General features: G+C 59.7%; 3 protein-coding genes across 3 annotated transcripts; 1 reads left to right on the top strand and 2 right to left on the bottom strand.

Annotated features, from left to right (window-relative positions):
- Positions 1 to 13,237: 13,237 nt before the first annotated feature.
- On the bottom strand, positions 13,238 to 15,415 carry LOC133769748 (keratin-associated protein 9-1-like). The gene is made up of 2 exons (XM_062204914.1): positions 14,354 to 15,415; positions 13,238 to 14,300 (listed from the first exon to the last, which is right to left on the bottom strand). The coding sequence occupies exons 1-2, from the start codon at positions 14,977 to 14,979 to the stop codon at positions 14,009 to 14,011; spliced, it is 918 nt and encodes a 305-aa protein (XP_062060898.1). The 5' UTR covers positions 14,980 to 15,415; the 3' UTR covers positions 13,238 to 14,008.
- A 92-nt stretch (positions 15,416 to 15,507) lies between these two features.
- Positions 15,508 to 21,415, bottom strand: MRPL46 (mitochondrial ribosomal protein L46). Its single transcript, XM_062204915.1, has 4 exons — positions 21,147 to 21,415; positions 19,327 to 19,513; positions 18,162 to 18,335; positions 15,508 to 16,737 (listed from the first exon to the last, which is right to left on the bottom strand). Exons 1-4 carry the CDS (start codon positions 21,372 to 21,374, stop codon positions 16,487 to 16,489), a joined length of 840 nt encoding a protein of 279 aa, XP_062060899.1. The 5' UTR covers positions 21,375 to 21,415; the 3' UTR covers positions 15,508 to 16,486.
- A 277-nt stretch (positions 21,416 to 21,692) lies between these two features.
- Positions 21,693 to 24,973, top strand: MRPS11 (mitochondrial ribosomal protein S11). Its single transcript, XM_062204916.1, has 6 exons — positions 21,693 to 21,799; positions 21,884 to 21,976; positions 22,997 to 23,095; positions 23,523 to 23,652; positions 24,207 to 24,272; positions 24,650 to 24,973. Exons 1-6 carry the CDS (start codon positions 21,735 to 21,737, stop codon positions 24,755 to 24,757), a joined length of 561 nt encoding a protein of 186 aa, XP_062060900.1. The 5' UTR covers positions 21,693 to 21,734; the 3' UTR covers positions 24,758 to 24,973.
- The last annotated feature ends 444 nt before the right edge of the window (positions 24,974 to 25,417 follow it).

Here is a 25,417-nt window from a genome sequence, read left to right as displayed (position 1 = left end):
GCTTCCCGTGAGGGCTCTCAGAGCTCATGTCCTCTGCCAGGCCACATCAGGCCAGCCTGGGCAGCCCGCGGTTCCCGGCCTCCATCAGCCCTTGTTAGTCCTCATTACCAGCCTGAGCCCAGACAGGCTGCCTCCACGCTGGGCCCTTGATTTTTCTATTTTGAGAAGGTCACTCGGGCCAAGTCACCAAATCAAGTTATGTCCCTGACGTCTGGGGCTGCAGGCAGTGCCCCGCCCACCATCAGTCCCCACACGGCCACTACACCCACAAAGGCACACGGGTTAGAGGCTGGACCACAGCAACGCGGGCGCCCACACCCACGCTTAGAGCCCGAGCTTTCCAGCAAGGTCAGGAACCCGAACTCGGCCCAGCCGAGAGCCAGGTCTGTGGCTGCTAAACGTTCACATTTAACAAATTAACAGATGACCATCATTTAACAAATGGCATTATAACCGTGTTACCCACAAAACAACACCAGGATTTACGAGTTACTGGTGCTGGGGCCCTGCAGGCCGCGGCTCCCCGAAGGCACCCGAAGAAGGCTGACTCACCGCCTTTCCCGCCTCCCCCTCGGGCACCTCCCTGGGGAAGACAAACGCACAAGGCACCCGCCCCTGCCCCAGGCCACCTGCCGGCCACCTCTGCGACCTGGACACCCTGCGCCACCCCGCCCAGAGCCTCCCAGGACACAGGTGTCCACTGCGGGCCCCCTGCCGCCCCGGCCCCTCCTCATGCGGCCCCCTCCCCACCCCGCACCCAGGACCCTCCTCACGCGGCCCCTCCCAAGTACCTGAGACCCCTCAGCTTCCCCCGTGCCCGAGACCACCTGAGGCGCCCCCGAGCCCCGCGCAAGGCGCAGCGGTCACTATGACTTCCGGGCCAGCGTCCCCCTTGGCCCGCACAGCAGCCCCAGGCGAGGGGAGCCCGCAGTGCGCACCCGGGCACCCACACCTGTGGTCGGAGCCTCTGACCTCGGTCTCCTCTCTCAGCCTCGCTACTGATGTCACCATGAATTCCTGGAGCAGGAAAACCCAAGTGCCTGAAATGAAGCCACCCGTACCCGGAGAACCTGCCCATCCTTGGAGTGGGCAAGGCGGCTTCAAACATGACCCAAATGCAGAAACTACGGTTGAAAAGCCCGACTGCTGACAAGACTTAAAGTGACGTCTAGGAAGCAAACAGTCCGGAGTCACGCACAGGGGCCGGTGCTGTGCTGCAGAGGTGAAGCCGGGCCTGTGACGCTCGGCTTCCCACGTGGGCACTGGTTCCAGTCCCGGCTGCTCCACTTCCAGTGCAGCTCCCTGCCAGTGGCCTGGGAAAGCAGCGGGTAATGCCCCCAGTGCTTGGGCCCCTGCCACCCCCTGGGACACCCAGATGCCGGTCCAGGCTCCTCCTGGCTTCAGCTGGCCCAGCCCATCACTGTGCTCATTTGAGAAGTGCAGCAGGTGGACAACCTCTTTCTCTCACTCACTCGCTCGCTCTGTGTGTGTGTGTGTGTGTGTAACTCTGCCTTTCAAATAAATTAATAAATTTTCCTTTAAAAAAATAAGTAACAAACAGATATCTGCAACACAGATAGCAAATAAAAGGCTGATTTCCATAACATGTAAAGAGTGTCTGCGATTCAACAAGGTTAATAGTCCAAAGGGAAATGTGGAAAGGATTAAACAGTTGCAGTGACTGAAATAAAATGAGTTTCTTAAACACATAAAAAATTGCAAATTAAAACGAGATACCATTTTTAGCGATTCTGTTGGCCAAGTTGGCAAGGCTTAATAACAGACTGTCGTTGGCAAGAGTGTGAGGAAGCAGCCTCGTTCCTACCCCACTTCAGAGCCTGTGGCCTTCACGGAGGCACACGCCACAATATTTACAACATGCAGAGTCTTCGATCCAGCACGTGCACTTCCAAAAAATTATCCTATGGATATTCTCACACACACACATGACGTGACGTGTGTAGAGGAACATGCATGGTGTGTCATTAAAAATTCAAAAGGCTGGGAGCAAACTAAGTGCCTTGGTGTAAGCAAGGCTGGCTGTGTGACACGCCCAGCCAGTCAGCACCACACAGCCTCTGCGTGGAGGAAGCAGCTCGCGGGAACTGGGGTGATGTGGAAAAGCAGGGTGCCTGCCGTGCTCGAATGTGTGTTTAAAAATAAAGAATATGCATGCGTGTGCTATGTGTGATTAACTCTGGGAGACGACGCCAGGAACTGGTAGCAGAGGCTGCCTTCCAGGAAGGGAACTGGGGGGGAGGGGGGGGCAGGGAGTCCTCCGTAGCTTTGAATTTTGTGTACGGGGTATCAGGATGGGTTTCTGATTCACAGTAAATGAACAGAACAGCGGCGAGCACCTGGGTGAGGGAGGGCACAGACGTCACCAGTTACCTCCCCTGGGTTTCACCCTGTGTGTTGGTGAGCACCCTGGTCACAATGCTCATCACTCACCTGAGCCAGTATGTGTTCCCAGTTGTACCTGGCCTGGCCACCCCGCCCTCCGCCCCCACCGTCTGTGCCGGTCCCAGCAGCCTCTGCTCTAGGCTCTAGGGAAAAGGCCTGCACTGCTCAAGGTCCCACTCCTAGCAGGTGGGGCGGGGTCTGACGCCAGGAGGCGAGGAGAGGCACAAAGTCCCCCACTGCCTGGGTACTGGGCCTGCAACCTGGCTGCCTCCTTTCTTGCTTGACTGGCAGCTGAACTAAGCCTTGGTACCAGGACCAGAGATGTTGGGTGACTCCCATGCAGCTCCCTAGTCCAGACTCACACCCCCAACACCTGCTGTGGACACTGTTCTCCTCCTTGACCACCCTGTGCCAGGCTTCAGACGAGGGGTGGCCCTATGCCCGTGGGGCTGCCGGGGTGCTACGTAGAAGGGAGGACAGATCAGGTTCCCCTACACACCAGAAAAGATACTCCCCAGTCAGCAGACAAAAACAGGGAGAGAAAGGTGGGCCACAGCTAGAGCGGCTGGCCCACTGCTCCTGGGAGAGGGGACGGGCCACTGACATGGGACAGGCACACTGAGCTGACAGCCAAGCAGTGCGGATGCTGCAGGAGCTGGGGTGATGGGAACCCCCGGGGGAATGTTGGCTTTGTGTGGTCTCTTCCGGGCACAACTTGGCACCCCCCGGGGTGAGTCTGCAGCATTTCTGTCAGGAGGCACAGAACCCCGCCCAAGCTGTCTTAAGCCAAATGCATTCACTGTCACGTGTATTTGCAAAGCTCAGAGGCAGCTCTGGCCGCAGGCTCTCCGAGAGCATCCCCAGATGCCGAGACTCCCTGTGGGGAGGCTCTCCTGAGTGAAGATGACCACAGCAGCCCACGCACGTCCAGGTCCAAGCCCTGCGATGAGGTGCGATTCTGCTTCCCCACCACTCAAACTGGAGTCCCCTGCAGGTGAATCTCATTGGCTCTGGGGTCCTGACGAGTTCTGTACTGGTCCTGAACCAGCTGCTGCCAGCAGGGAACTACGTGCACCATCTATCTAAGCCTGAGCCTCGGATCCGGCTCAAACCACTTGGGCTGACAGCGGGGGCAGTAGGCACTCCAAAGAAAATGGGGAGCCGCCATTTCCAGAAAAACTGAGAATGGACACTTGGAAAGCAGGTGACACGTGCTCACTGCAGCCACCCCAAACCCGGAAACCTGCTTCCACTGCAGGGGTGGGTGCACCCGGAGAAGCCCTCGCCACGCCCTCTGCTTGTGTCTCATTTAGAGTCCAATGCATCGTTCACTCCCCCAAAGAACCTAACACAGGGCCTGCGTGGTACACAGTAAGTGCTTAATACCTGCTTCTTGGTTGGCCTTTAGTATCTGCAGGGGATCTCATCGCAATTATATGATTTCCTGAGCTCTCCTGCACCCACCATCTAATCTCACCCTCCCCAAAACCCCGGAGGAAGAGCCCTTGGCCTCCCCTTGAATGAGGACCAGTGGAGCAGCCACTGTCTCCACCCCGCTGCTGTGTGGGGCAGAGCCTGAAGTCCAGGAGCTCCAGCCGATGTGCAGCTCCTCCTCCCTGCCAGCAAACACGCACGCAGCAAGGAGACGCTGGCACCAGGGCTCGGGTCCCGCTGCCCAGCCCCGTGGATTCAGCAGCAGTGAACACTGCTCACCTCCTGCACTGGCCAGCAAAACCCCACTCCCACAACCTGTGGCTCAGGCCACAGGCGGACTGAGCTGAGCACCATGGGGTCATCACCAGACCCCCACCCACAGCCTCCAGGCCTCTGCTGGAGCCAGGCTGAGCTGAGTTCCAAACCTCACTTCCTGATGCATCAGATGCAGAGGGTTATCTCCCTGAGGGCCCCCTGTGCCCACGTTTTTAAGAAACAATCCCAGCCACTGGAAACACGCTTGTCCATCTGGTGCCTGCCCCTGACAGAATGGACGTGCTGTGGAGCGTTTGTTTCTCTAATGTTTCCAAATGAAATGCAGAATCCTTACAGCATGGCTGTTACATACGCGCCACCTCCTTCGAACCTGCGGCTAGAAGGGTTTATAAGAACCGTGTGCATCTCCAAGCTATTCTATCTCCTGTGTGAAGCTTGGCGTGTCCGTACAGTGCCTTGGTAAGCGTGTCACTTCCTCTCTCAACACAGTGATAAGGACCTTCATGAGAACTGCACTGTTTTTGACCAGTTATCTACTTGATCACAAACGTGTGTGCATTTATTTAGTAAGTAATTAACTGAAGAGGGTGACAATGGCTCGGCAAGTGGAAGAGCTGAGTCAGAAGCCCTGAGACAGGCGCCGGCGCAGGAGTGAAGACAGCAGACCACTGCAGGGCTCATCAGGCCCCGGGGCCCCGGCCACGAATCATCAAGAGCAGGCCCACGGCTCACACCGAGCACGGCGCACGGAGCAGGTGCAGCACCACAGGCGCCATCTGCCTCTCACCCTCCGGTCATGAAGACAGGTTCCTGGTCTGCTCCGGGAGCAGCTGCAAGCCCAGGGAAGTGAGACAGAACGCACTCCCTGGAGGGTGAGATGCTGTCAGGGGTCACTGGACTCCTAAGGGTGATACTTGAGAAGAGTAACTGTCCACAGAAACACAGGTTAGAGGATATGACGTTTGCAGGACTGGCATTGTGGCATAGCTGGTTAAGCCAACATCCCAGATTGGAGCACCAGTTGGAGTCTCAGCTGCTGCACTTCTGGTCGCGCTACCTGCTAATGCACCTGGGAAGGCAGCTGGAGACGGCCCAAGGACGTGGGCCCCTGCACCCACGTGGGAGACTTGTATAGAGTTCCTGGTGCCTGGCTGCCTGCCCCAGCCCTGGTTGTTGTGGGCATCTGGGGAATGAATCAGAGGACGGAAGGTCTCTTTCTCTTTGTCTCTGTCTCTCTTTCTCTGTTTCTTTGTCACTCTGCTTTTCAAGTAAATAAAATTGCTTTAAAAATGTATGATTTTGTAGAAGCAGACAGGGCTGCTGGCCTCTGAGAGACGCCCTGACCACGCCACCACACTCCCCGGGCCTGGCATGGAGTCCAGTGTGTGGGACGGAACATGGCAACGGGCCACACCACACACAGTGCACACACATACCAGGCACACGTGCACCACGCACACATGCACACATGTGTACCCGCACCACACACACATGCACACATGTGCACCCGCACCACACACACATGTACCAGGCACACGTGCACTGCACACACATGCACACATGTGCACCACACACACACATACACACACAAGCAAACCTGAAAACTTCAGGACTTTCTCTCCTCTCTTCCAGGAGGGCCCATCCTGTTTGCACCTGGTTGGGGCTGGCTGGGACCCAAGGGCTTCAGTGGTTGGAGGACCTACCTGGGAGCACTGCTGGCCCCACTGAGAGAACCCTAAACCCTAGGAAACACTGCTATGGACAAGCAGAGCCCAACAAAACCTTAAACTGTCTTCAGGGAGGAAAAATGGTGACCCCATCACTAATGGAGAGTCCGTGCGGATCCGAGGCTACAAACAGCCCAGAGGCTACAAGCAGAAAGCATTTCCTCCTGCTGACATAATCTGTTGGTTTTTTTTTTTTTAAAGATTTATTTATTTGAAAGGCAGAGTTACAGAGAGGCAGAGGCAGAGAGAGAGAGAGAGAGATAAGTGTCTACTATCAACTGGTTCACTCCCCAGATAGCTTCAATGGCCGGAGCTGCACTGATCCAAAGCCAGGAGCCAGGAGCTTCTTCTGGGTCTCCCATGCAGGTGCAGGGGCCCAAGCACTTGGGCCATCTTCCACTGCTTTCCCAGGACATAGCAGAGAGCTGGATCCGAAGTGGAGCAGCCGGGACTCGAACTGGCGCCCAGATGGGATGCTGGTGCTGCAGGTGGTAGCTTTACCTGCTGTGCCACAGCACCGGCCCCCATAATCTGTTTTTAAATATTTGATATTTTTGCTAGCTGGACAACAGGATGATTTCACACAAAAGGAATGATGACATGGGCCTCCAGCCGGGTGGACGAGGTCACAAAAGTCGGGGTCACTCACACCACGGCAAGGAGAACCACACAAACGCAAGTCATGTTCTGTGAACGCACTGGAGTGTTGCAGGTGCAGCAGGAGGGAGGCCGCTCCCACATGGGCAGGGACCGGCTGTGTCCTCACTCGGGGACGTGGCCAGGCACAAAGCGCACCTGCAGCACATGGACACGGAGCTCTGCTGAGTTAGGGGAACCCAGCTGCCATGAGAAGAGACTGGATGTGGGCGGAGCCTTCCAAGTGGCACCGGCACTCTCCCCAGGGGCTGTCATGGCAGGTGCTGTCCTGTGTAGACCTGGGCTGGGGAGCCACGTGGGAGACCTCCCACAGAATGAGTCTGAGGCCTGGGGAGGAACTCAGAGAGGAAAGACCTTGGAATCCTTCACTATTTAGGTCCCGAGGGAGAGGCTCCATGCCATCTTCAAAACATCACCAGAGAACGAGACCATTCCCCCCGGAGGGAACGGGCTCGTCCGTCCCCACTGCCATCCCATGCACAGCATCCAGCTGCCACCTGGACTCCGACAGAGCAAGAACAATCAATGACCCTCAGCCGACCCACGTGGTGACAGCACTAAAGGCACCACGGCACAGCGGGTACAGTCACCGCCTGCAGCACCGGCATCACATGTGGGCAAGGGTTCCAGTCCCAGCTACTCCACTTCTGATCCAGCTCTCCGCTAGGGCCTGGGAAAGCAGTGGAAGATGGCCCAAGTCCTTGGGCCCCTGCACCCACGTGGGAGACCCGGAGGAAGCTCCTGGCTCCTGGCTTCAGACAGGCACAGCTCTGGCCATTGAAGCCATTTGGGGAGTGAACCAGTGGATGGAAGACCTGTGTGTGTGTGTGTGTGTAACTCTACCTTTCAAATAAATACTTATATCTTTAAAAAAAACTTTGAGGTATTTTAAGAAATTAGCATTAAGCATAAAAATAGTGGGCAAAAGAATTTCATCAGAGAAGCAGAAACCCAAAAGAATCGAATGGACATTTCAGACCCAGCAAAGTAAATTGCTGAATGAAGAAGTAGCTTAATAGTGGATTGGACACAGCAGAAAAAATAAGGATCAAGCAGCTCAAAACGAGGCCAAGAGGAAAACTGAGAAACCAAAGCACAAAGAGAAAAAGCAATGTAAAGGGACAGGACGAGCCCCAGAGTCCTTGGAGAAACCAAACAGAACAATCCGAGCACGGAGGGACTCCAGGAAGAGGCAGCAGAGACTCGGAGAGGAAAATGACACAGAATTTTCAAAACGCTCTGATACCCACCGGCCCACAGATACAAGAGGCTCAGTGGCCCCCACCCCCTGCTGGAGAAAAGCCAGGTTAGACCTGTGCACATCCCAGCCACACACTAAAACAGGCAAAGAGAAAAAAGATATTAATTGTAGAGGAATAACCACGAGATTTGCAGATGTAGAGCAAACTTCCCGACAGAGCTCGCGGGCTCAGAAGGCAGTGGAGTGACATTGGCCGGTGCCGTCACTCCAGCTGTGCCCACTGGGAAACAACTCAGAACGAACCCCACATGCCACCAAGCAGGCTTCTAGTCTCACTTCCCCCAGGCTCTCAGGAGCGCCCACACCTGCGGGCTCTTGCAGGCAAGGCTGGGGACACACACCTGCGTGTCACAACCGCCCAGGCCTGGCCACCCTGGCCCCTGGTCGGGCTGGGGGTCCTGAGCATGGCCCCCACAGCCAGGGGACCCCAAGACTCTGCCGTTTCCCGTCTGGAAGTAGGTCAGCCTCTGTCACACGGAGCCGACAGCTCGCTGGGCAGAAATCCCCCGAAGTCGGACCCTGAGCCTCTGGGGAGGAACGCCGCCCAAGCAATTAATTGGAGAAATAAAAGAAACGTGCAGTGTTCGCATTCCGAGCCGCTGAAGCGGGTGGCATCGGTCACATTTTCAATCATCTGAGCAAATCATGTGTGAGCTCTCCTGCAACAGATGGACGCGCCCCGTTGCCTCGGCTCCAGGTCCAGACGCAGGGCCCCGCCTTTGTCTGAGCCCTTGCTGGGCGGCCATATGGGGACTGGCCGCACACAGCGGCCGCCCCTGGCTGCTCAGTCCACCGACCCCGAGACTCCACCGAGTTGTCGGGTGTTGCGGCAGGGCCAGCCCTGCTCAGAACTGGCACTGGGGAGGGACCGGGGCGCTCAGGATCTCTGGCGCTGTTGGAGCGGCTCCTTACCGCACGGGCACCAGGGCACAGTGCTGGGACAGGCTCACACACTTCCAAGTTCTGCACTTGGTGGTCTCACAGTTGTGACTCAAAACCAGCCACGCTGGGAGCATCTGCACCACGGAAGCCGGCGAGGGCCACAAAGCAGCCACCCTATGCTGGCAGTGCCGCTGCAGCCCTGCCTTGGCCTCAGCTATGGGACTTCAAATGCACACGCACTGAACCCTCACAGCAGCCCCGAGCAAGGAACCCAGGCTCAGGACGACCGCAAGCCTTGCCTGGGGTCCCCGCCTCGTCCAGGGACAGGGGAGGCTGGGTGCTCTAAACACTCATGGCTGTTCAGGCCTCACTCAGCACGCGTCCCACCTCGAGGCCAGTCCCCTCCCCGGCCCACACCCATGCACCAGCCTGGGCACACACCCGGCCGGCTGTCCAGCACTTCTGAGCAGCGACCGCCCCACCTCTGGATGAGCAGCCCTGCACCAGAGCCGGAGGCGGGCAGCACCGGGACCTAAGGCCCGAGTGACGGGTATGGTTTGGTTCCCACACAATCCTCAGCTGGGGTGAGCCAATTCTTCCCAGGCAGCGCCAGCTTCTCGGCCTGCACAGGCCCCAGGGCTGAGCAGGGGCTGCCACCAGGGCCTGGTATTGGAGGTCATGGGCCAGGCCTCAGCAGGTCCCTGGGGCCCCACGTAGCAACTGGGCAGCGCCCGGCTGGGAGTCAGAACCAGGCTGTCGCTGGCCTTTGCATACACTTTCGTGAGGCCTCACACAAGCCCCAGGCATAGCGAGAGGAGGGGGAGCAGGCGCTGGTTCCATGCCAGGAGCTGCCGGCCAGCCACCCAGGCCACCCCCAATGGCTGTTTCCAGCACCCCGGGGTGAACCAGGCTGCATGCTGGGGGTGGGGAGGAAGGCTCCCGTGTCTCACAGGCCCTTTGGGGAGGACACAGCAGGTCGGGCTTTGCTCCATTGGTGCCACTGCTTTCAGCCTGGCCGGGCTCCTCCCAGTTCCACCCAGCCCAGCCCTGCGGGGTCCCCTCACCCCATCAGTTCTCTGCAGTGCGTCCACAGGGCAGCGAAGCCTTTAACGCAGCCGGCCACCCTGAGGTGCCTGCCGCCGGCTTCCATACATTTGTGTGTGGCGCCCCACTGTGGACACCGTGGGTACTGCCCGGAATGCACCCTGACCCCTGGGGACTGGAGTCCCGCTTTCTCCTGCTGCTGAGAGAGGCGCACGGTGGGGGTGCAGCTTGCTCGGCAGCAGAGGGGCCCCAGTAACTGCAGGACGCTGCCCACGTCGTTTCAGAAGGACTCGTACTCGGGGACTCCGCCCACAAGCGCCCCTACATCTCGGGGGCAGACAACCCCGTTCTTTCCCGTGCGCCCCCCCGAGGTTCCCACGAGGGCTCTCCTGGAAGCCCAGGGCCTGTCACTGTGGCCACCTGGCTCCCACCCGGACAGCGTGAAGGTGTCCCTGAGCCATTGGGGGTTCTGTCCCTGGAGGGGGAGGGAGGGGCAGACACGGGAGCAGCCAGGATGTGACCACAGCCTCAGGGAAGGCTGCTGCCAGGGAGGGAGCAGTCTGAGCTGTCTCTGCATTTCAAATAAAGTTAGGAAAAAACTCTAAAATAAACAAACAGCAAGGCTGGGAGCCACTCCCACCCTAGGGGCTGCGGGCCCTGAGGAAGGAGGCGGTGCACCCAGCAGCCCTGACCGGCCAGGCTGCCCGTGGGGGCCAGGGCTGCCCCCTAAGCACCTGCCTGATGCTCCATGGCCAGACCCAGCAGGAACGCAGTTGGCAAAACAGCTTAGAGATGAAGTGTTCAGGGGTCAGCTCACCCAGGCTCTCCATACACACATGCATCCCAGAGGGCCTGCGCTGCGTGTGACATGCACACGCAACATGTGTGCCAAGATGCCAGTGTCAAAGGTGGGGCGGGTGCAGGCCTGTGTGTGTTGGGAACGCTGGGAGCTCTGGGTGTGCGAGAGACTGCAAGAAGACAGGAGGCCAGAGGAGCACAGAAACGCACTGTGCGTCTTTGCTGGAGACAAACACGTGTTGTCACTGTGAGACCTGAGCCTGAATCAAGGTGTAACTATTTTAAATTAGGCCTCCATCTTGTAATTTGGGCCTGACCAGGCCCTGAACCCTAAGCCAGAAGTAAATAAATGAGCTCACCTTGCAATAAAATCTCCTAGCAACAGCCGATTAACAGATGACAGAGAAATACCTAGAGTCCCTGGTGTCTTCTCAGGGCACATAAGGTGACTGATAGCTACCCGAGACCCTGCAGTTCGGCACGTACACCCCCCGTGCTTCGGCCAGTCAATTCAAAAGGCATCAACCCCAAAGCCATCCAACCACCTTTAGTAGGTCCGTTCCCACCACTGGATGCACTAATCAATTTTTTTTTTTTTTTTTTTGACAGGCAGAGTGGACAGTGAGAGAGAGACAGAAAGGTCTTCCTTTTGCCACTGGTTCACCCTCCAATGGCCACCGCGGCTGACGCGCTGCGGCTGGCGCACCGCGCTGATACGATGGCAGGAGCCAGGTGCTTCTCTCCTGGTCTCCCATGGGGTGCAGTGCCCAAGCACTTGGGCCATCCTCCACTGCACTCCCTGGCCACAGCAAAGAGCTGGCCTGGAAGAGGGGCAACCAGGACAGAATCTGGCGCCCTGACCGGGACTAGAACCCGGTGTGCCGGCGCTGCAAGGTGGAGGATTAGCCTGTTGAGTCGCGGCGCCAGCCACTAATCAATTCTAGGAGATGTCCTTTGAATTTCCCGCGGGACGAGATGATTTGCTAAATGGTACCATGATATATAGAATGTCTCTGAAAACCCTATAAAAACCCTGTTAACTGAAGGGTCGGGGCTCTCAATTCAGACCCGCTGTGTCGGTGTTCATTGAGAGAACAGGCCCGGACTGTAATAAAACTCTCGTGTGCTTTACAGCGGTATCGGCTCCTTGGTGGTCTTTGGGGACGACTGAACTGGGCATAACAGTCACTCTCACGTATGCACACAGGATGGCTCGCAGGGTGGTGTGCAGAGGTTATATGTGAGGTGTGACAAGAAACAAACTTGATTTTTTTTTTTTTTACAAACTTGATTTTTACAAACATACTTCCAGATGCACCAGCCACATGAAGAACCCAAATTCTGGGCCGACACCGTGATGTAGGCTAAGCCTCCACCTGCAGTGCTGAAATCCCATATGGACACTGGTTCGAGTCCCGGCTGCTCCACTTCTGACCCAGTTCTCTGCTATGGCCTGGGAAAGCTGTGGAAAATGGCCCAAGTGCTTGGGCTCCTGCACCCACGTGGGAGACCAGGAAGAAGCTTCAGATCAGCCCAGCTCCGGCCATTGTAGCCATCTGGGGAGTGAGCCAGTGGATGGAAGACCTCTCTTTATCCCTCCCTCTGTCTGTGGTTCTACTTCTCAAACACATAAATAAAATATTTCTAAGTCAAAATTTGTTTTTAAAGATTTGAAAGCTGATGAACCAGGGCCCCTGGTTCATTGTGGCCCTGGGCACAGATTAACCTTTGTGCTCCACAACTCAGCAGTGACCGGCTCATCGGCAGAGGAAACACTGGCCACGCGGGCACCACCGAGGAAGCTTCCCACAGGGAATTCGGGCAGCTTTGATGCCGAGGTTGCTGACTCACACACTGACTTTGGAATCCTGCCCCCAGGCCTGGCTTTTAGATAACTCTTCTCCCTGCCCTGTGGCCCCAGGGCCTGTTCAGGCCTCTGAGTGGCCTGCCTGGGTCTCCTCCACTTAATGTCAGGTGCAGAGCTGGGGGCACACAGGGCCCACTGCCAGCTCTCCCTCCAGCCCCACCCCCACACCCCACCACTCTCAAGGCAAGGGGCCCAGCCACAGAGGCAGTTTCCTCCCCACTCTCAGCGGTGAACGGCTCCTCCATAGGTGTTGGGCGGAGCTGAAGCATCAGGAACCCTGAACCACAGAAGGCTTCCATGTGTGACTTCTTGGTCCTCCTCCCCCGCAGCTTCTGAGCTCACTGCCTGACTCACCTGAAGGCTGGGAAGCTCACCCACCCCCACCCCCACCCCTCCGCCTCACAAACCTCCCTGGTTCAGGGGCCACAGGTGTCTCAGAATCCGGCAGCGGAGCGGGCACTATGGCGTAAGTTAGGCCTCCACCTGCAGTGCTGGCATGCCTTATGGACACCAGGTCATGTCCCAGCTGCTCCACTTCCAATCCAGTTCCCTGTTAATGGCCTTGAACAGCAGAAGACAGCCCAAGGGCTTGAGCCCCTGCACGCATGTGGGAGACCTGGAAGCTCCTGGTACTGGCTTTGGTCAGGTCCAGCCCTGGCCATTGCAGCCATTTGGAGGGTGAACCAGTGGATGGAAGGTTTCTCTCTCTCTCTCTCTATCTCTGCTGTTGGGAAACTGGCCCAGCTTTATCTATGGCGCGACTGCACCTTGATTTACATCCTAGGCCCTAGCCGCCCCCCTCCCCCCATTGCTGGAAGCCAGGTGACCACATGGCCCAACCACCAATGTCAAGCTCCACCCCCACCCTAATAGGATTCGCTGCTCCTGCTTCCTTGCCCACCCTCCGGCAAAGTTTTAAAAGGACCTGTTCCTTGGCTCTTCTCTCCTCTCTCTGTCTTCTCTCTCTTTTGCATTCTCCGCCCCTTCCCTCCAACCTGCTGGCTTTTTCCCAATAAACCCTGGCCCTTATTCTGGTGCTTGGTGTGTTTTGTGACGGCCTAACAGAAATACACATAACATCTGCCTTTTAAATAAATCTCTTTTTAAAAAAAAAAAGGACCCAATAGCTCTTGTTCAAATCCTGCCTCCGCCCCGCCCAAGCCTCCATGGAATCTGCTGCCTTCCCAAGCTTGTCTGCTCATACAGACACCAAGAGCCAGAGCTGCCACACGGGGCTGGCGTCGGAACGAGGTCAGGCAGATCCTGGCCAGCAGGCCCGGCACAGGCGACACGCAGCGGCCGAGGTGCACGCGTCTGGGTCTGACTGGAGCTGCAGAGGTGGTTCCCACTGCCCCCACCTGCCCCAGCCAGTGGCAGAGGACTTGGCACAGTGGCTACGCCCAGCCTGAGGCTTCTCCCAAGGGAGCGGTCCAAGGCCAGGTGCAGTGAGGGCTTAAAGGGACAGCCCGCACACAAACCATGCCAGCACCGTGCAGGTGTGCCAGACCACCCGCCAGGACCTCCTGCTTCACCTCGTCTGGCTTCTTGGTCTTGGGATCTCTCTCTCCCTGGACCCAGCTACTCCCACCTTGACCACGGGGTACCTGGGCTCTCCCCACCTCAGCTCCTCCTGCACCCACCGGGCAGCCACATGGGCAATCAATGGTGTGTGCAATGCCAAGGCTGGTTCTTGGGGCCACCCCAGGACGTGGGACAAAAGGGCAGGGAGGCTCTTGTGGTCTTTGGGCCTAAGTCTGTGCTTAGCGGTGGCCCTGGATCTCCTGGCCTGGGTGGGGCAGGGCTGGGGAAGCTGTGGGACCAACCAAGGTCCCAGTGAAGCTGGCCAATGGACTCCAATGATGTCCACACTACCCAAGTCCGTTCCAAACAGGTCAGACATACTGAAGCCACAGTCTGTATCCCAGAAAGAGCAGCTGTCAAAACACAGCAGGTAACAAACCCACACGGCACACAGCAGGTTGTTACCCACACGGCACACAGCAGGTAACAATCCCACACGGCACACAGCAGGTAACAATCCCATACGGCACACAGCAGGTAACAATCCCATACGGCACACAGCCGGTAACAATCCCACACGGCACACAGCAGGTAACAATCCCACACAGCACACAGCAGGTAACAACCCCACACGGCACACAGCGGGTAACAACCCCACACGGCACACAGCAGGTAACAACCCCACACGGCACACAGCAGGTTGTTACCCACACGGCACACAGCAGGTAACAACCCCACACGGCACACAGCAGGTAACAACCCCACACGGCACACAGCAGGTTGTTACCCACACGGCACACAGCAGGTAACAACCCCACACGGCACACAGCAGGTAACAATCCCACACGGCACACAGCAGGTAACAATCCCACAGGGCACACAGCGGGTAACCCACACGGCATACAGCAGGTAACAACCCCACACGGCACACAGCAGGTAACAATCCCACACGGCACACAGCCGGTAACAACCCCACACGGCACACAGCAGGTAACAATCCCACACGGCACACAGCCGGTAACAATCCCACACGGCACACAGCCGGTAACAATCCCACACGGCACACAGCAGGTAACCCACACGGCACACAGCGGGTAACAATCCCACATTGCCTGGGTTGAAATCCCAGCTGCACTTCCAGTCCCAGCTTCCTGCTAATGCAAACCCTGGAGGCAGCAGTGATGGCCCCAGTGCTTGGGCCTCTCCACCCCTGGGAGACCAGACTGAGTTCTGGGCTCCGGCTTTGGCCTGGCCCAGCCCTGGCTGCTGTGGACATTTAGGGAGCAAACCATAAACCGGAACTATCTTACTGCTCGCTGCCCTACCTCTCAAATAAAACAACAGACATTTAAAAGCTGGGGGCTGGCGCTGTGGCGCAGCGGAGGAAGCCACTGCCTGCAGCGCTGGCATCCCTTATGGTTTGAGACCCTGCTGCTCCACTCTGCTATGGCTGGGAAAGCAGAAGATGGCCCAGGTGCCTGTGTAGGTGCACCTGGAAGAAGCTCCTGGCTCCTGGTTTCAGCCTGGCCCAGCTCCGGCCATTGTGGCCATTTGGGGAGTGAACTGGCAGATGAAGACCTCTCTTTTGCCTCTCTCTGTCTCTCCATAACTCTGCTATTCAAATAAACAAATAAATCTTCAAACAAAATTTTTTTAAAGCTGAAGATGACAACGCTGCATTCAGGGACCAGGGAGAACAATTGCTGAAGGTGACACGCCATGCGGCACCACGGCTTTCAAACTGCACACTCCTGAGAAGTGGCGTCATTCTCATTTCAGATCCTTACAGATGACAGGCAGGTGGCAGGGGAGGCACCCGCTCTCAGGTGAGCTGGACTCCAGCCCCTGCCTACCGGCAGGCTGCACAGTACCTCACAACCCCACCTCTCCAGACCCACAGGCTCGCTCTGGAGGCCCAGCCTGCAGCCAGCTGCCCCCAGTACCACGGGAGGGAAACACATCCTCCCTGATCCCATGGGGGCAGGAACACACGGCCACAGCTGACGCAGAAACGGGGCTCTCACCGCACAGGCTCCCAGCCGTCCACCTGGGGAGGCAGGGGTGTGACGGGGTCCAGACAGTGCCTCCGTGCAGGGCTGCCCGGGCACGGTGGCTTGCCTGAGCTCCTGGCCCTCCACTTCCAGGCAGCAGGGCTTACAAACGGCGGCCCCTGCGTGCCAGGCACTGAACACCAGAGGCCACCTGGAGGCCAGGTCAGCACCACCAGGGCAATACTCTGCGGCAGAAAGGGGAGGAGCTGGTGTGGCGTGTCCCGGGCCGTTCTGAGGGAGGCAGGAGGCAGCCAGAGGGAAGGGAAGGGAAACAGATGCAGCGGAGCCTCCTCTGTCCCAGGGCCCAGCTCTATGGGAACCCGTGGCTCTGGGCTCCATCTCCTGTGCTCTCTCCATGGCCTGGTAAGCTGGTGGATTCCCTAACACGGGGGGAGCTGCAACCATCCGCTCGGGAAACAGACGACGAGAGACAGGCGCTGAGGCCAGGAGTCCTGGGAGGGCAAATCGGCAGAGACTGGCACAGGCAGAGACCGCCTCATCCCGTCTCAGAGCACAGCTGGCAGCCACTGACCCAGGCGGCACTGCCCACAGGCAGCTCCGTGTGTCAGAGATCCAGGAGGAACCTCCGCACCTGGGCCAGGTAGCGTGGGCTCAGATAGTCGCCCAGCTCCTCCTTGCTGACCCACACGTGCCGGGCCTCCTCCCCCGCCCGCGGGAAGTCTCCGGCCAGCAGCAGCGCTTTGAAGAAGAATACTTTGGCCCCAAGGTTGCTCTCTGTCCGCACTGCCTGGGGGAACTTGAACTTGTAGTGCCCACACGGTGCGTTTCCAAGGAACTTGGCTTCCATGCTGTTTCCTAGGGAAAAGCAGGAATTAGCGACGAGGATATACCAATTCTTTCTCCCCAATCAGGGGGTCTCTCAGAGAATCTTGCCCACCCTGAGGAGCTGGGGCCGGGCCATTCCTGGGCAGAGCCGCCTCTTCTCAATCCAGGCACTGCTGGCTCACGCGGTCCACCCCACCCGTTCACTGCCACAGACCGCGCGGCTGCTTCTGCACTGGCGGCAGCGTGGGCAGAACACTGTCATAGTCAGGGCCACCAGCAGATGATGGACCAGGCCAGTGCTGGGCTCGGCAGGGAGGGCACAGGTGGCCCGCAGCCCACAGCTGGTGCCTGGGTTCAAGTCCTGGCTCCGCTTCCATCCAGCTTCCTGCTGATGTGCACGTGGAGGCAGCAGGTGAGGTCAAAGCTCTTGGCTTTGGCCTGGCCCAGCCCCACTGCCTGGCAAGGGGCCCGCACAATGCAGGCATGGAGAAGACGTGACGGGAGGAGGGTTGTGCGTGCTGTGGGGCCAGGGGCACAGGGCAAGGTCCAGCGTGGAAGAGGCGATGTGCAAACTGAGTCCTGGACACTGGGCAGCTGGGCCTGGGAGCACAAAGCTTCAGCCAGGCCAGCACCTCCAGGCACAGACCAAAGATGCCAGCTCTCAGGGATCAAAGGGTTTGCTGGGTGAGAACCCAGAATTCACATCAGCAAGCAGCAAGGCCAAGACTGACGAGGGTAGGACCAGACAAAGAGGGCTCGTGGGCCACACCTGAGCTCAACCTTGTAAGAACGCTCTGCAGAGAAGTGACATGGGTTTCTATCTTTCAGCTGCCTTGAAGGCGACGTGACAAAAGCAAGGAAGGAATTCTTTGGCATCTGCTTCTGTCATCCACCGTGGTGGCTCTCAATCCCCGCCCCCGGGCAGCACCTGACAAGGTCTGGCGACGTTTCTGCTGCCGCTCTGAGGCGCAGAGGTGGTGAGGAGGAAGGGGTGGAGGCAGAGATGGTGCTCAACACCTACGACGCCAGGGCAGCCCCCCACCGAGAACGAGCCAGTCCCACACGGCTCAAGCGCCAAAGGCGAGACACCTACACCCCGGGAAGTGGAGGCTGAGGGAACGCCGAGGCCCAGGAGCTGACCAGGCTCAGTCCAGGAGTCAGCGGTGCGGAAACGAGGCCAGGGTAACCCTGAGGTCTCGGCGGAGAAGGCAGGCAAGTGGCCGTGCCGACAGGGAAGCTGCAGGGTGTGAGGAGCGGCCGAGAGAACGGCAGTCACTGTCACAGGCCGGACCTACAGACCCCAGGGAGACCGTGGCCCTTGCACCCAAGCTAAGCAGCACGCTTGCTTGGGGTTTTCTGGCTGAGACGTCTGTACCCTTCCTGTCCACGGCCCGAAACCCATCCTCCGAGTCTGGGTGAAGCAGACCTGTGGGTTTAGAGAGCAGAGGACTCACCTGAGACCGTGGCCAGGGTCCGCTCGGCCGTTCCTCGGAGAGTCTCCCCGGGCTGCCACTCTGCCTGGGGCAGCATCCACACATCCTGGCCTCCCAGCTTCTCTCTGACCAGCAGCACAAGGCTCCTGTCCAGCTTCCGGTGCAGCGAAGTTCGGTCATTCTTCTCATCAGCCTCTACAGAGAGAATACGGTCAGAGGAGACAAGACGGGGACCTCCCAGAACCAGGGGCACTGAATTTTATGGTCTTGTTTTTCTTTTAGATTTATTTACTTATCTGAGAGGTAGAGCTACAGACAGACAGAGGGAGAGACAGAGACACAACCTCCTATCCACTGGTTTGGTTCACTCCCCATGTGGCCACAATGGCCGGGACAAAGTCAGGAGCTTCCTCTGGGTGCAGGAGCCCAAGCACTTGGGCCATCTTCCCCAGGCCATAGCAGAGAGCTGGATCAGAAGTGGAGCAGCCGGGACTTGAACCAGCACCCACATGGGATGCCGGTGCCCCAGGCAGAGGCTTGGCCCCAACGCCTGCTTTACAAGATTTCAGATCAAACACAGGAACCAGCGGGAAAAGGCTTAGTTTCTCCACTTTCAGTCCCAAAGCAGGAGTCAACTCACGTAACATTTGCAAGGTTTAACTGAGAGGGAAAACACCATGTCAACATTCTTATCTCCCTCTCAGAGGCCTTTACAAAATTGTTAGGAGGGTGGGCACTGTGGCACAACGTGTGACAGCTGCCCCTGTATCGGAGCAGCTGTTTGAGTGCTGTCTCCTTTGCTTCTCATCCAGCTTCTCGCGAATGCAGACAACAGCCCGAGCACTTGAGCTCTGGCTGCCACGTGGGAGACCGGGATGGAATTCCCGGCACCAGCGTGGGTGTGGCCAGCCCTGGCTGTTTCAGGCGTTCAGGGAGGGAACCCAGCGGAGGGAAGCCCTGTCTGTCTACCACTCGACCTTTCAAGATGAACATATACAAACATACCCTAATAATAAATAAGGAGTGCTGTGTTAGGGTAATGTGCAGAATAAAAAGAATTTACTCTGCCCCCATGTAACCTGAAATGGTAGCTTCTAGAACCCACAGCAGGGGCTGAGCAAACACCGTTTACATGGACACCAGAACCCGCCAACCCCCTCCTTGCTGGCCTAGGTAGATCACAAACCTGTGGTGCGGGCCCCAGGCCTGAAGCGCAGGAATGCCTGCTCCCACATGTCTTCCAGGTCCGGCACCAGCAGGATCCCCGGCTCGTCCTCCTCCTCATGGAGGTCGGCCCTCTTCTTGGCCAGCTGCTGGGCCTCACCCAAGGCACGGAGCTCATGGTCCGAATACAGGCTTTTCTCTGTCTCCACCTGGGCATTGAAAGGACAGTGACACCGAGCTGTGGCGCAGGCATTTGGCCTGGCGGTGGAGACACCGTTACGACACCGCGGAGCCTGACTTCTGACTCCAGCTCCCTGCTAACGCAGGAGGCAGGTGATGGCTCGAGTAGTTGGGCCCCTGCCACCTGGACCGAGTTCCAGGCTCCCGGCTTCGGCCTAGCCCGGCTGTGGCCGCTGCAGGCATTCGGGGCGCAAGCCAGCAGGATGCTCCTGCTGCAGTGCCTGGATGCTCGCTCTCTGGCGATGAAGGTCAAAAAAAAAAAAAAAAGCAGAGCTACAGCACACTCGACCTGCGCAGGCTCGGAGTTCACCGTGCAACGGCACTAGACGTACGGCAAGAACACTACAGAGGGAGAGAAGAGACGAATAAAAAACACGACCTGCGCGTTGAGCCTCAGCTGCACCTGCCAGAAAGAGCGCACGGCTGGGAGTCCAGAGCGGCAGAGCACCAGGGCTGAGAGGCTGCGTTACCGCTCGCTTACTAAGAATTCACAATCAATAAGGCTGGTGCCTCACATCAGAGAATTCTGGATACCGGCACAAACAGACCAGGCAGCACAGTAAGCTTCCAAGCTTTCTATTCAGTGAGAAATGCATGGGAGAGCGAGGGCGTCAGTCGGATCTAGGGGGGAAGGGAAGTCTGGAAATTAGGGTGGGGTCCACACCAGCAGAAAGCAGGCCAGAAGCCACAGCAGTGGGGCCAGTGCTGTGGTACAGCAGGATAATGCCCCGGCCTGAAGCGCTGGCATCCCATATGGGCGCCGGTTCAAGTCCCGGCTGCTCCTCTTCCCATCCAGCTCTCTGCTGTGGCCTAGGAAAGCAGTAGAAGATGGCCCAAGTGTTTGGGCCCCTGCACCCGCATGGGAGACTGGGAAGAAGCTCCTGGCTCCTGCCTTCGGATCAGCCCAGCTCTGGCCGTTGCGGCCATTTGGGGAGTGAACCAGCAGATGGAAGACCTCTCTCTGCCTCTCCTCTCTCTGTGTAACTCTGACTTTCAAATGGATAAATGAATATTAAAAAAAAAAAAAAAACAGCTTATCGCGGGCGCGGAGCGGAGGTGGAGGGCGACGCTGGGGCGCTCCTCGCCCTCCATACCTTTCCAGAGGTGCGTGGTTACATGGGCAGGTGGGGGCCCAGGTGCGGACAGGTAGAGACTGAGCTCACACGGCGGGCGCGGTGAAGGAGTGGTCTTCCAGCTCACAAACCTGACCGATTTTACCCTACAACAGCTGCACCGTGGCCTCACTGCGCCAGGCCCATCAGCACCTGTCAGGTTAGAGAGCCCGCACGAAGGAGGCTGACCGCTCTCGGGAGCCCAAGACAAGGGCCCGGGGTGCACCCTGCAGGACTGAACGCCCTCCCGGCGCGCAACCGCGCGCCCCGCACCCAAGGACCACCAGACGTCCTAGGAACGTGGCCGCTGCCCCGCACGTCCCCCTCTCCATACTGAGCCTCTCGTCCCGGGGACGGACTAGTTCGCTGCGGATCCCAGCGGCGCGCCTCCCGCCTCCCAGCCGCCCGGGCTGAGGTCACTCAGGCCAAGTGGGCTGGCGGCGGGCCGAGGCCCGCGCCGCGCTGCTCCCCTCACGCCTCGGAGAAGTACCTGCTGCAGCAGGGCCGCCATCTCTTCCTGCAGCGGGGTCAGCGGCTTGGAGATCAGCGGAGGCCGCTGCAGGCATAAGGCTCCCCATAGGCGCCATGGTGACTTAGTCCTTGAGGGTAGAGCTGCAAGCGTCAGGCTGCGAGAACACAGGCTAGACGCCCACGGCCTCTCCAGCAGCCTCCAGACGCCCGTCGCCCCTAACACAACACGCCTCACGGGCGCCGCCATCTTGCCGCCCTCCCACAAGGCTCCGCGGCACCCGGGGGCCTCAGCCAATCCCGTGATCCCACAAGGCAGCGCGCGAGGACACGCCCGGTCCGCTCACACCCAGACTTACTGGAGTGATCCATTCCAATGTGGAGGGGTGGACGAAGATCTATTCTAACAGTAAAAAGGCAGGAATTCCCAGGCTGGCCATAAACTCTTGTTTTTGTAGAGCACCTGAATTTGAACGAGAATATTCAATGGCTCTTACGAAGAGGAAACGGGACTTGGCCTCCTGTACCTCCCACAGGCGTCCGGTGGTGCTGGCCGTGTCCCAACCGTGCCGGCGCCGCCGACGGGAGCCGAGCGGGACCAATTCGAGCCATGCAGGCTGTGCGGGGTGCTGGGTCCCGGTTGCTGCGATCCTGGGCTCTGCCCCGGACGACCGGGTAAGGCAGGCGACCCCTCGCGCTTCGGCCCCCGTCGCAGGAGCGGTCGGGCCCGACTCCCGAGCTTTGCTTCCCTCCCCGCAGGCGCGTGGCCGGGGCCCGGGAGCTGCAAGGCGCGCCCCAGCCGGAGGCGGCGGAGCAGGCGCAGCCGGCATCCACGGGGCGCGGCGGCTTCAGGTGAGGACGCGGGGGCGGGGACGGAGGCCGGGTCCCGCCCGCAGCCTCCCGGGGCTCCCGGGGCGGCGGCCGTCTTCAGGGTGGACGCTGACCCCGAGCAGAGCGGGAACCGGCGTCCGAGCGGTGAAAGGGCGGGGGGTGCGGTGAGGGCGCGGGGCTGACTGGGGTGCAGGCTGCGGTGAGGGCGCGGGGCTGTGACTGGGGTGCAGGCTGCGGTGAGGGCGCAGGGGGGTGGGCCCGGGGGGGTGTGGAGGAAGGTCAGGCCAGCAGGACTTGTTAATATCGGGGTGGAGGAAGACCCCACGTGCCGGCCTCGGCGGAGCTGCGGGGTGGGGGCGCACAGTCCGGACAGGCGGGAGCTGCGGCGGCGGAGGGTGGAGGGCGGAGCTCCGTGGACTCGGAGCGGGCAGTAAGGAAGCCAGGAAAGCCTTAAAAAATTGTTTGTCTGGAAGGCGGAGCCGCAGAGACTGCACTGCAGGCAGCAGCAGAGCCAGGACCAGCCCATCCGGTCTCTCACGGGTGCAGGGGCCCAAGCGCCTGGGCCTCCGCTGTCTTCCCAGGCCGTGAGCAGGGAGCTGGGTCCGCGGAACCCGGGGCTCGAACCTGCGCCATGGGTCAGCGTGGGCTGTCAGCCGCGCCGGCCCTGCCCTGGTGGCCGACACGTGACCCGCGTGGGTTCAAGAACGGATGGCGGGAAGCGGGCGCCCTGGAGGGCACAGAAGTGGCAGGAAGCTCAGGGGAGGTCGGGCCGGCGGCCGAGCAGTGTCGGGGCAGCCCGGAGACGGCACCGGGAGTTCCGGTGGGCGCTGTTCCCCCAAGGGCCTCGGCCAGCTCGGGGACTGCAGGCAGGGCCGAGGGCTCCTGCGGGCGGGCGGCCGGCCGGCCAGGAGTCCGAGGTGGCCCGAGGAAGGAGGGAGCCGACGGACCGCTCACGTTTGTGCGGTTGTCTCCGACTGGCCGCTGGGGTACACCCGTGATTTAAGGGGAAACCAGAGTAACTTTTTCGCTGTTGTGTTGCAGCGTTTACCCTCCCGCCCCGGGGCAGGAGAGCTCGCTGAGGTGGGCAGGAAAGAGGTTTGAGGAGATCCCGATCGCTCACATCAAGGCGTCCTACAACAAGTAAGCAGGGCCAGGCTGCCCACCCACGGGCAGCAGGGCCAGACGGAGAGGCCTGGGCGGGGGCTGGGCGGGGAGCTGCACCAGGCGGGACCCAGGGTTCCCTTCAGCTTTGCTGTGCGTCTGAAACTTCCCCTCTGAAAACTACCTGATGTGCAAAACTCAAGGGGCAGACAGGGACGGCGTGCCTGGTTTAGGGGCCGATGCCTCCACCCCCCGCCGGAGGGCCGGCGTGGCTCCTTACGGGTGGCAAGAGGCCTGGGTTCCCGCCGGGCCGCGGTGGTTCGGGCCCCTAACCCCACCCAGGGTTCCCGTTCCTCCGTGGGCTCCGAGTGGAAGCAGCTGGAGTTCTTTTTGCTCCCGGCGGGGGCAGGGGCGGGGGCAGCGCTGAGCCCCCTCCCGTTTCTCAGTCACCTCCCCACTTTCCCAGCACACAGATCCAGGTGGTCTCTGCCGCCAACCAGCCCCTCGCCCGCACTTCCTGCGGCACAGAGGGGTTTCGGAACGCCAAGAAGGGCACTGGCATTGCCGCTCAGACCGCAGGCATAGCCGCAGCCGCGGTAAGTGTCTCTGCCCCGCGGCTCGTGGCGCTGGTGGTCTGAATGGGCCTGTGCGAAGGTCCCCCCGTGCCTGCACTTGCCGGTTCACCTAGGAAGGAGAAGCCAGGGTCTGGGGTCCGTGGTGCGGGGGATGTGGGTGAGGGAGGACCTTTCCAGAAGCAGGCCGCCTTCGTGGTCTGCAGTCTTTGGCGTCACCCGTGGGGGCAGCCGCCTGCGGAGGCTCAGAGTGTGGGGCTCAGAGCCTTGCAGCCACTCCCCCCACCCCAGCTGAACCCAGCTGGGCGTGGACCGAAGCCTGCGCCTGTCTCCCGTGGCGCAGGCCTCACACACGGTCCCACTGGAAGCCCTGTGCTTCCCAGAGCAGGTGCACCACCAGTGAGACGCCCACGCGATTTCAGGGCCACAGGTGCCTTCCATGTAAAGCCGGAGCAGTGTTCAGCAATGTCCAGTAGGTGGCAGTGCTGTGCTGGGCCCCGCATGTCCCCTGCTCACTGCCCTGGTGCCCCAAGGCCCCTTCCGCTCTGCTGCACTGACTCCTGCACACGTCTTTCCAGAAAGCCTCAGGGAAGGGTGTGACCCACGTCCGAGTGGTGGTGAAGGGCCTGGGGCCAGGACGCCTGGTAAGTGACCGCTGGGCCCTGGGAAGGGGAAGGCCATCCCTCTGCAGGCGAGTGTGACCTCACAGCCTGTGCCCAGCTGCCGGGAACCCACAGCAGTGACCTCTGCCCCTGCAGCAGGTGGCACCTCTCACTTCCTGGGCGTAAGGAGCACTGGCTGGAGGCGGGGCGGGGCGGGGTGGGGGTCTTCCGGGGAGGAGACTGCCCGAGGAGTCAACCTGCAGAAGCCTCGAGGGGCGGGTGAGGGGCCGTGGCGGGAGACCTGAGAGTGGACAGCATCGGTAGAGAGGGGCCACTAGCTCTACCTTCCCCACCCCAGTCCTGCCTGGAGACACGGGGTCCCTGGCTGAAACTGCCGTGTGCTCTGCTCTTTCCTCCAGTCTGCCATCAAGGGGCTGACCATGGGGGGCCTGGAAGTGATCTCCATCACAGACAACACCCCCATCCCACACAACGGCTGCCGTCCCAGGAAGGCCAGGAGGCTGTGAGGGAAGGGACTGCCCTGCCCTGGCCCCCAGCTGGACCTCGTGGGAAGCTCCCTTTCGGCTGTCTTTGGGGGGCAGGGACTCTCGGACTCTCGGGGAAGTCAGGCAGACGCCTGAGGTGGGTAAGCCGCACAGTGTGGCCCGGGCTGCAGTCTGGACGGAAGCGGGCAGTGTGGCCCGGGCTGCAGCCTCTGCTCCAAGAATAAAGAGTTTGCGTTACGTCGTGGCCGCTGAGCTCTGTGCTGGCGCGGCCGCGGGCAGTGCCCTTGCTGTGTCACGGTCGGTGAGGAGCTGCTGTTCCCAGACGCCTCCAACCTCGGTAGCTCCCTCGCCGAGATTGCCAGAGCTCACTGTGGCGCTTTGGCTCCAGAGCGAGAGCTGGCCACTGTCTGGGTTCTGTTGCGTTCACAGTTGGCAGGTTTACATTGTTATTTTATTTGAAAGGCAGAGGGAGAGCAGTCTTCCGTGCACTGGTCCATTCCTCAGATGCCTACAACAGCCAGGGCTGGACCAGGTCAAAACAGAGCCGGGAACTCCACCGGCTCTCCCAGGTGGGTAACAGGGACCCAGGCCTCGGTCCGTTGCTGCTGCCAGCCAGGCAGGATGCATTCAAGAGCAGGAAACTGGATCAGAACCAGAGCTGGGACGCAGCACCAGAGGCCG

Source organism: Lepus europaeus, chromosome 11 (genome assembly GCF_033115175.1).
Source record: "Lepus europaeus isolate LE1 chromosome 11, mLepTim1.pri, whole genome shotgun sequence".
Taxonomy (NCBI): Eukaryota; Metazoa; Chordata; class Mammalia; order Lagomorpha; family Leporidae; genus Lepus; species Lepus europaeus.
Note: the sequence above shows the minus strand (reverse complement) of the source record. Positions and strands in the feature narration are given on the sequence as shown.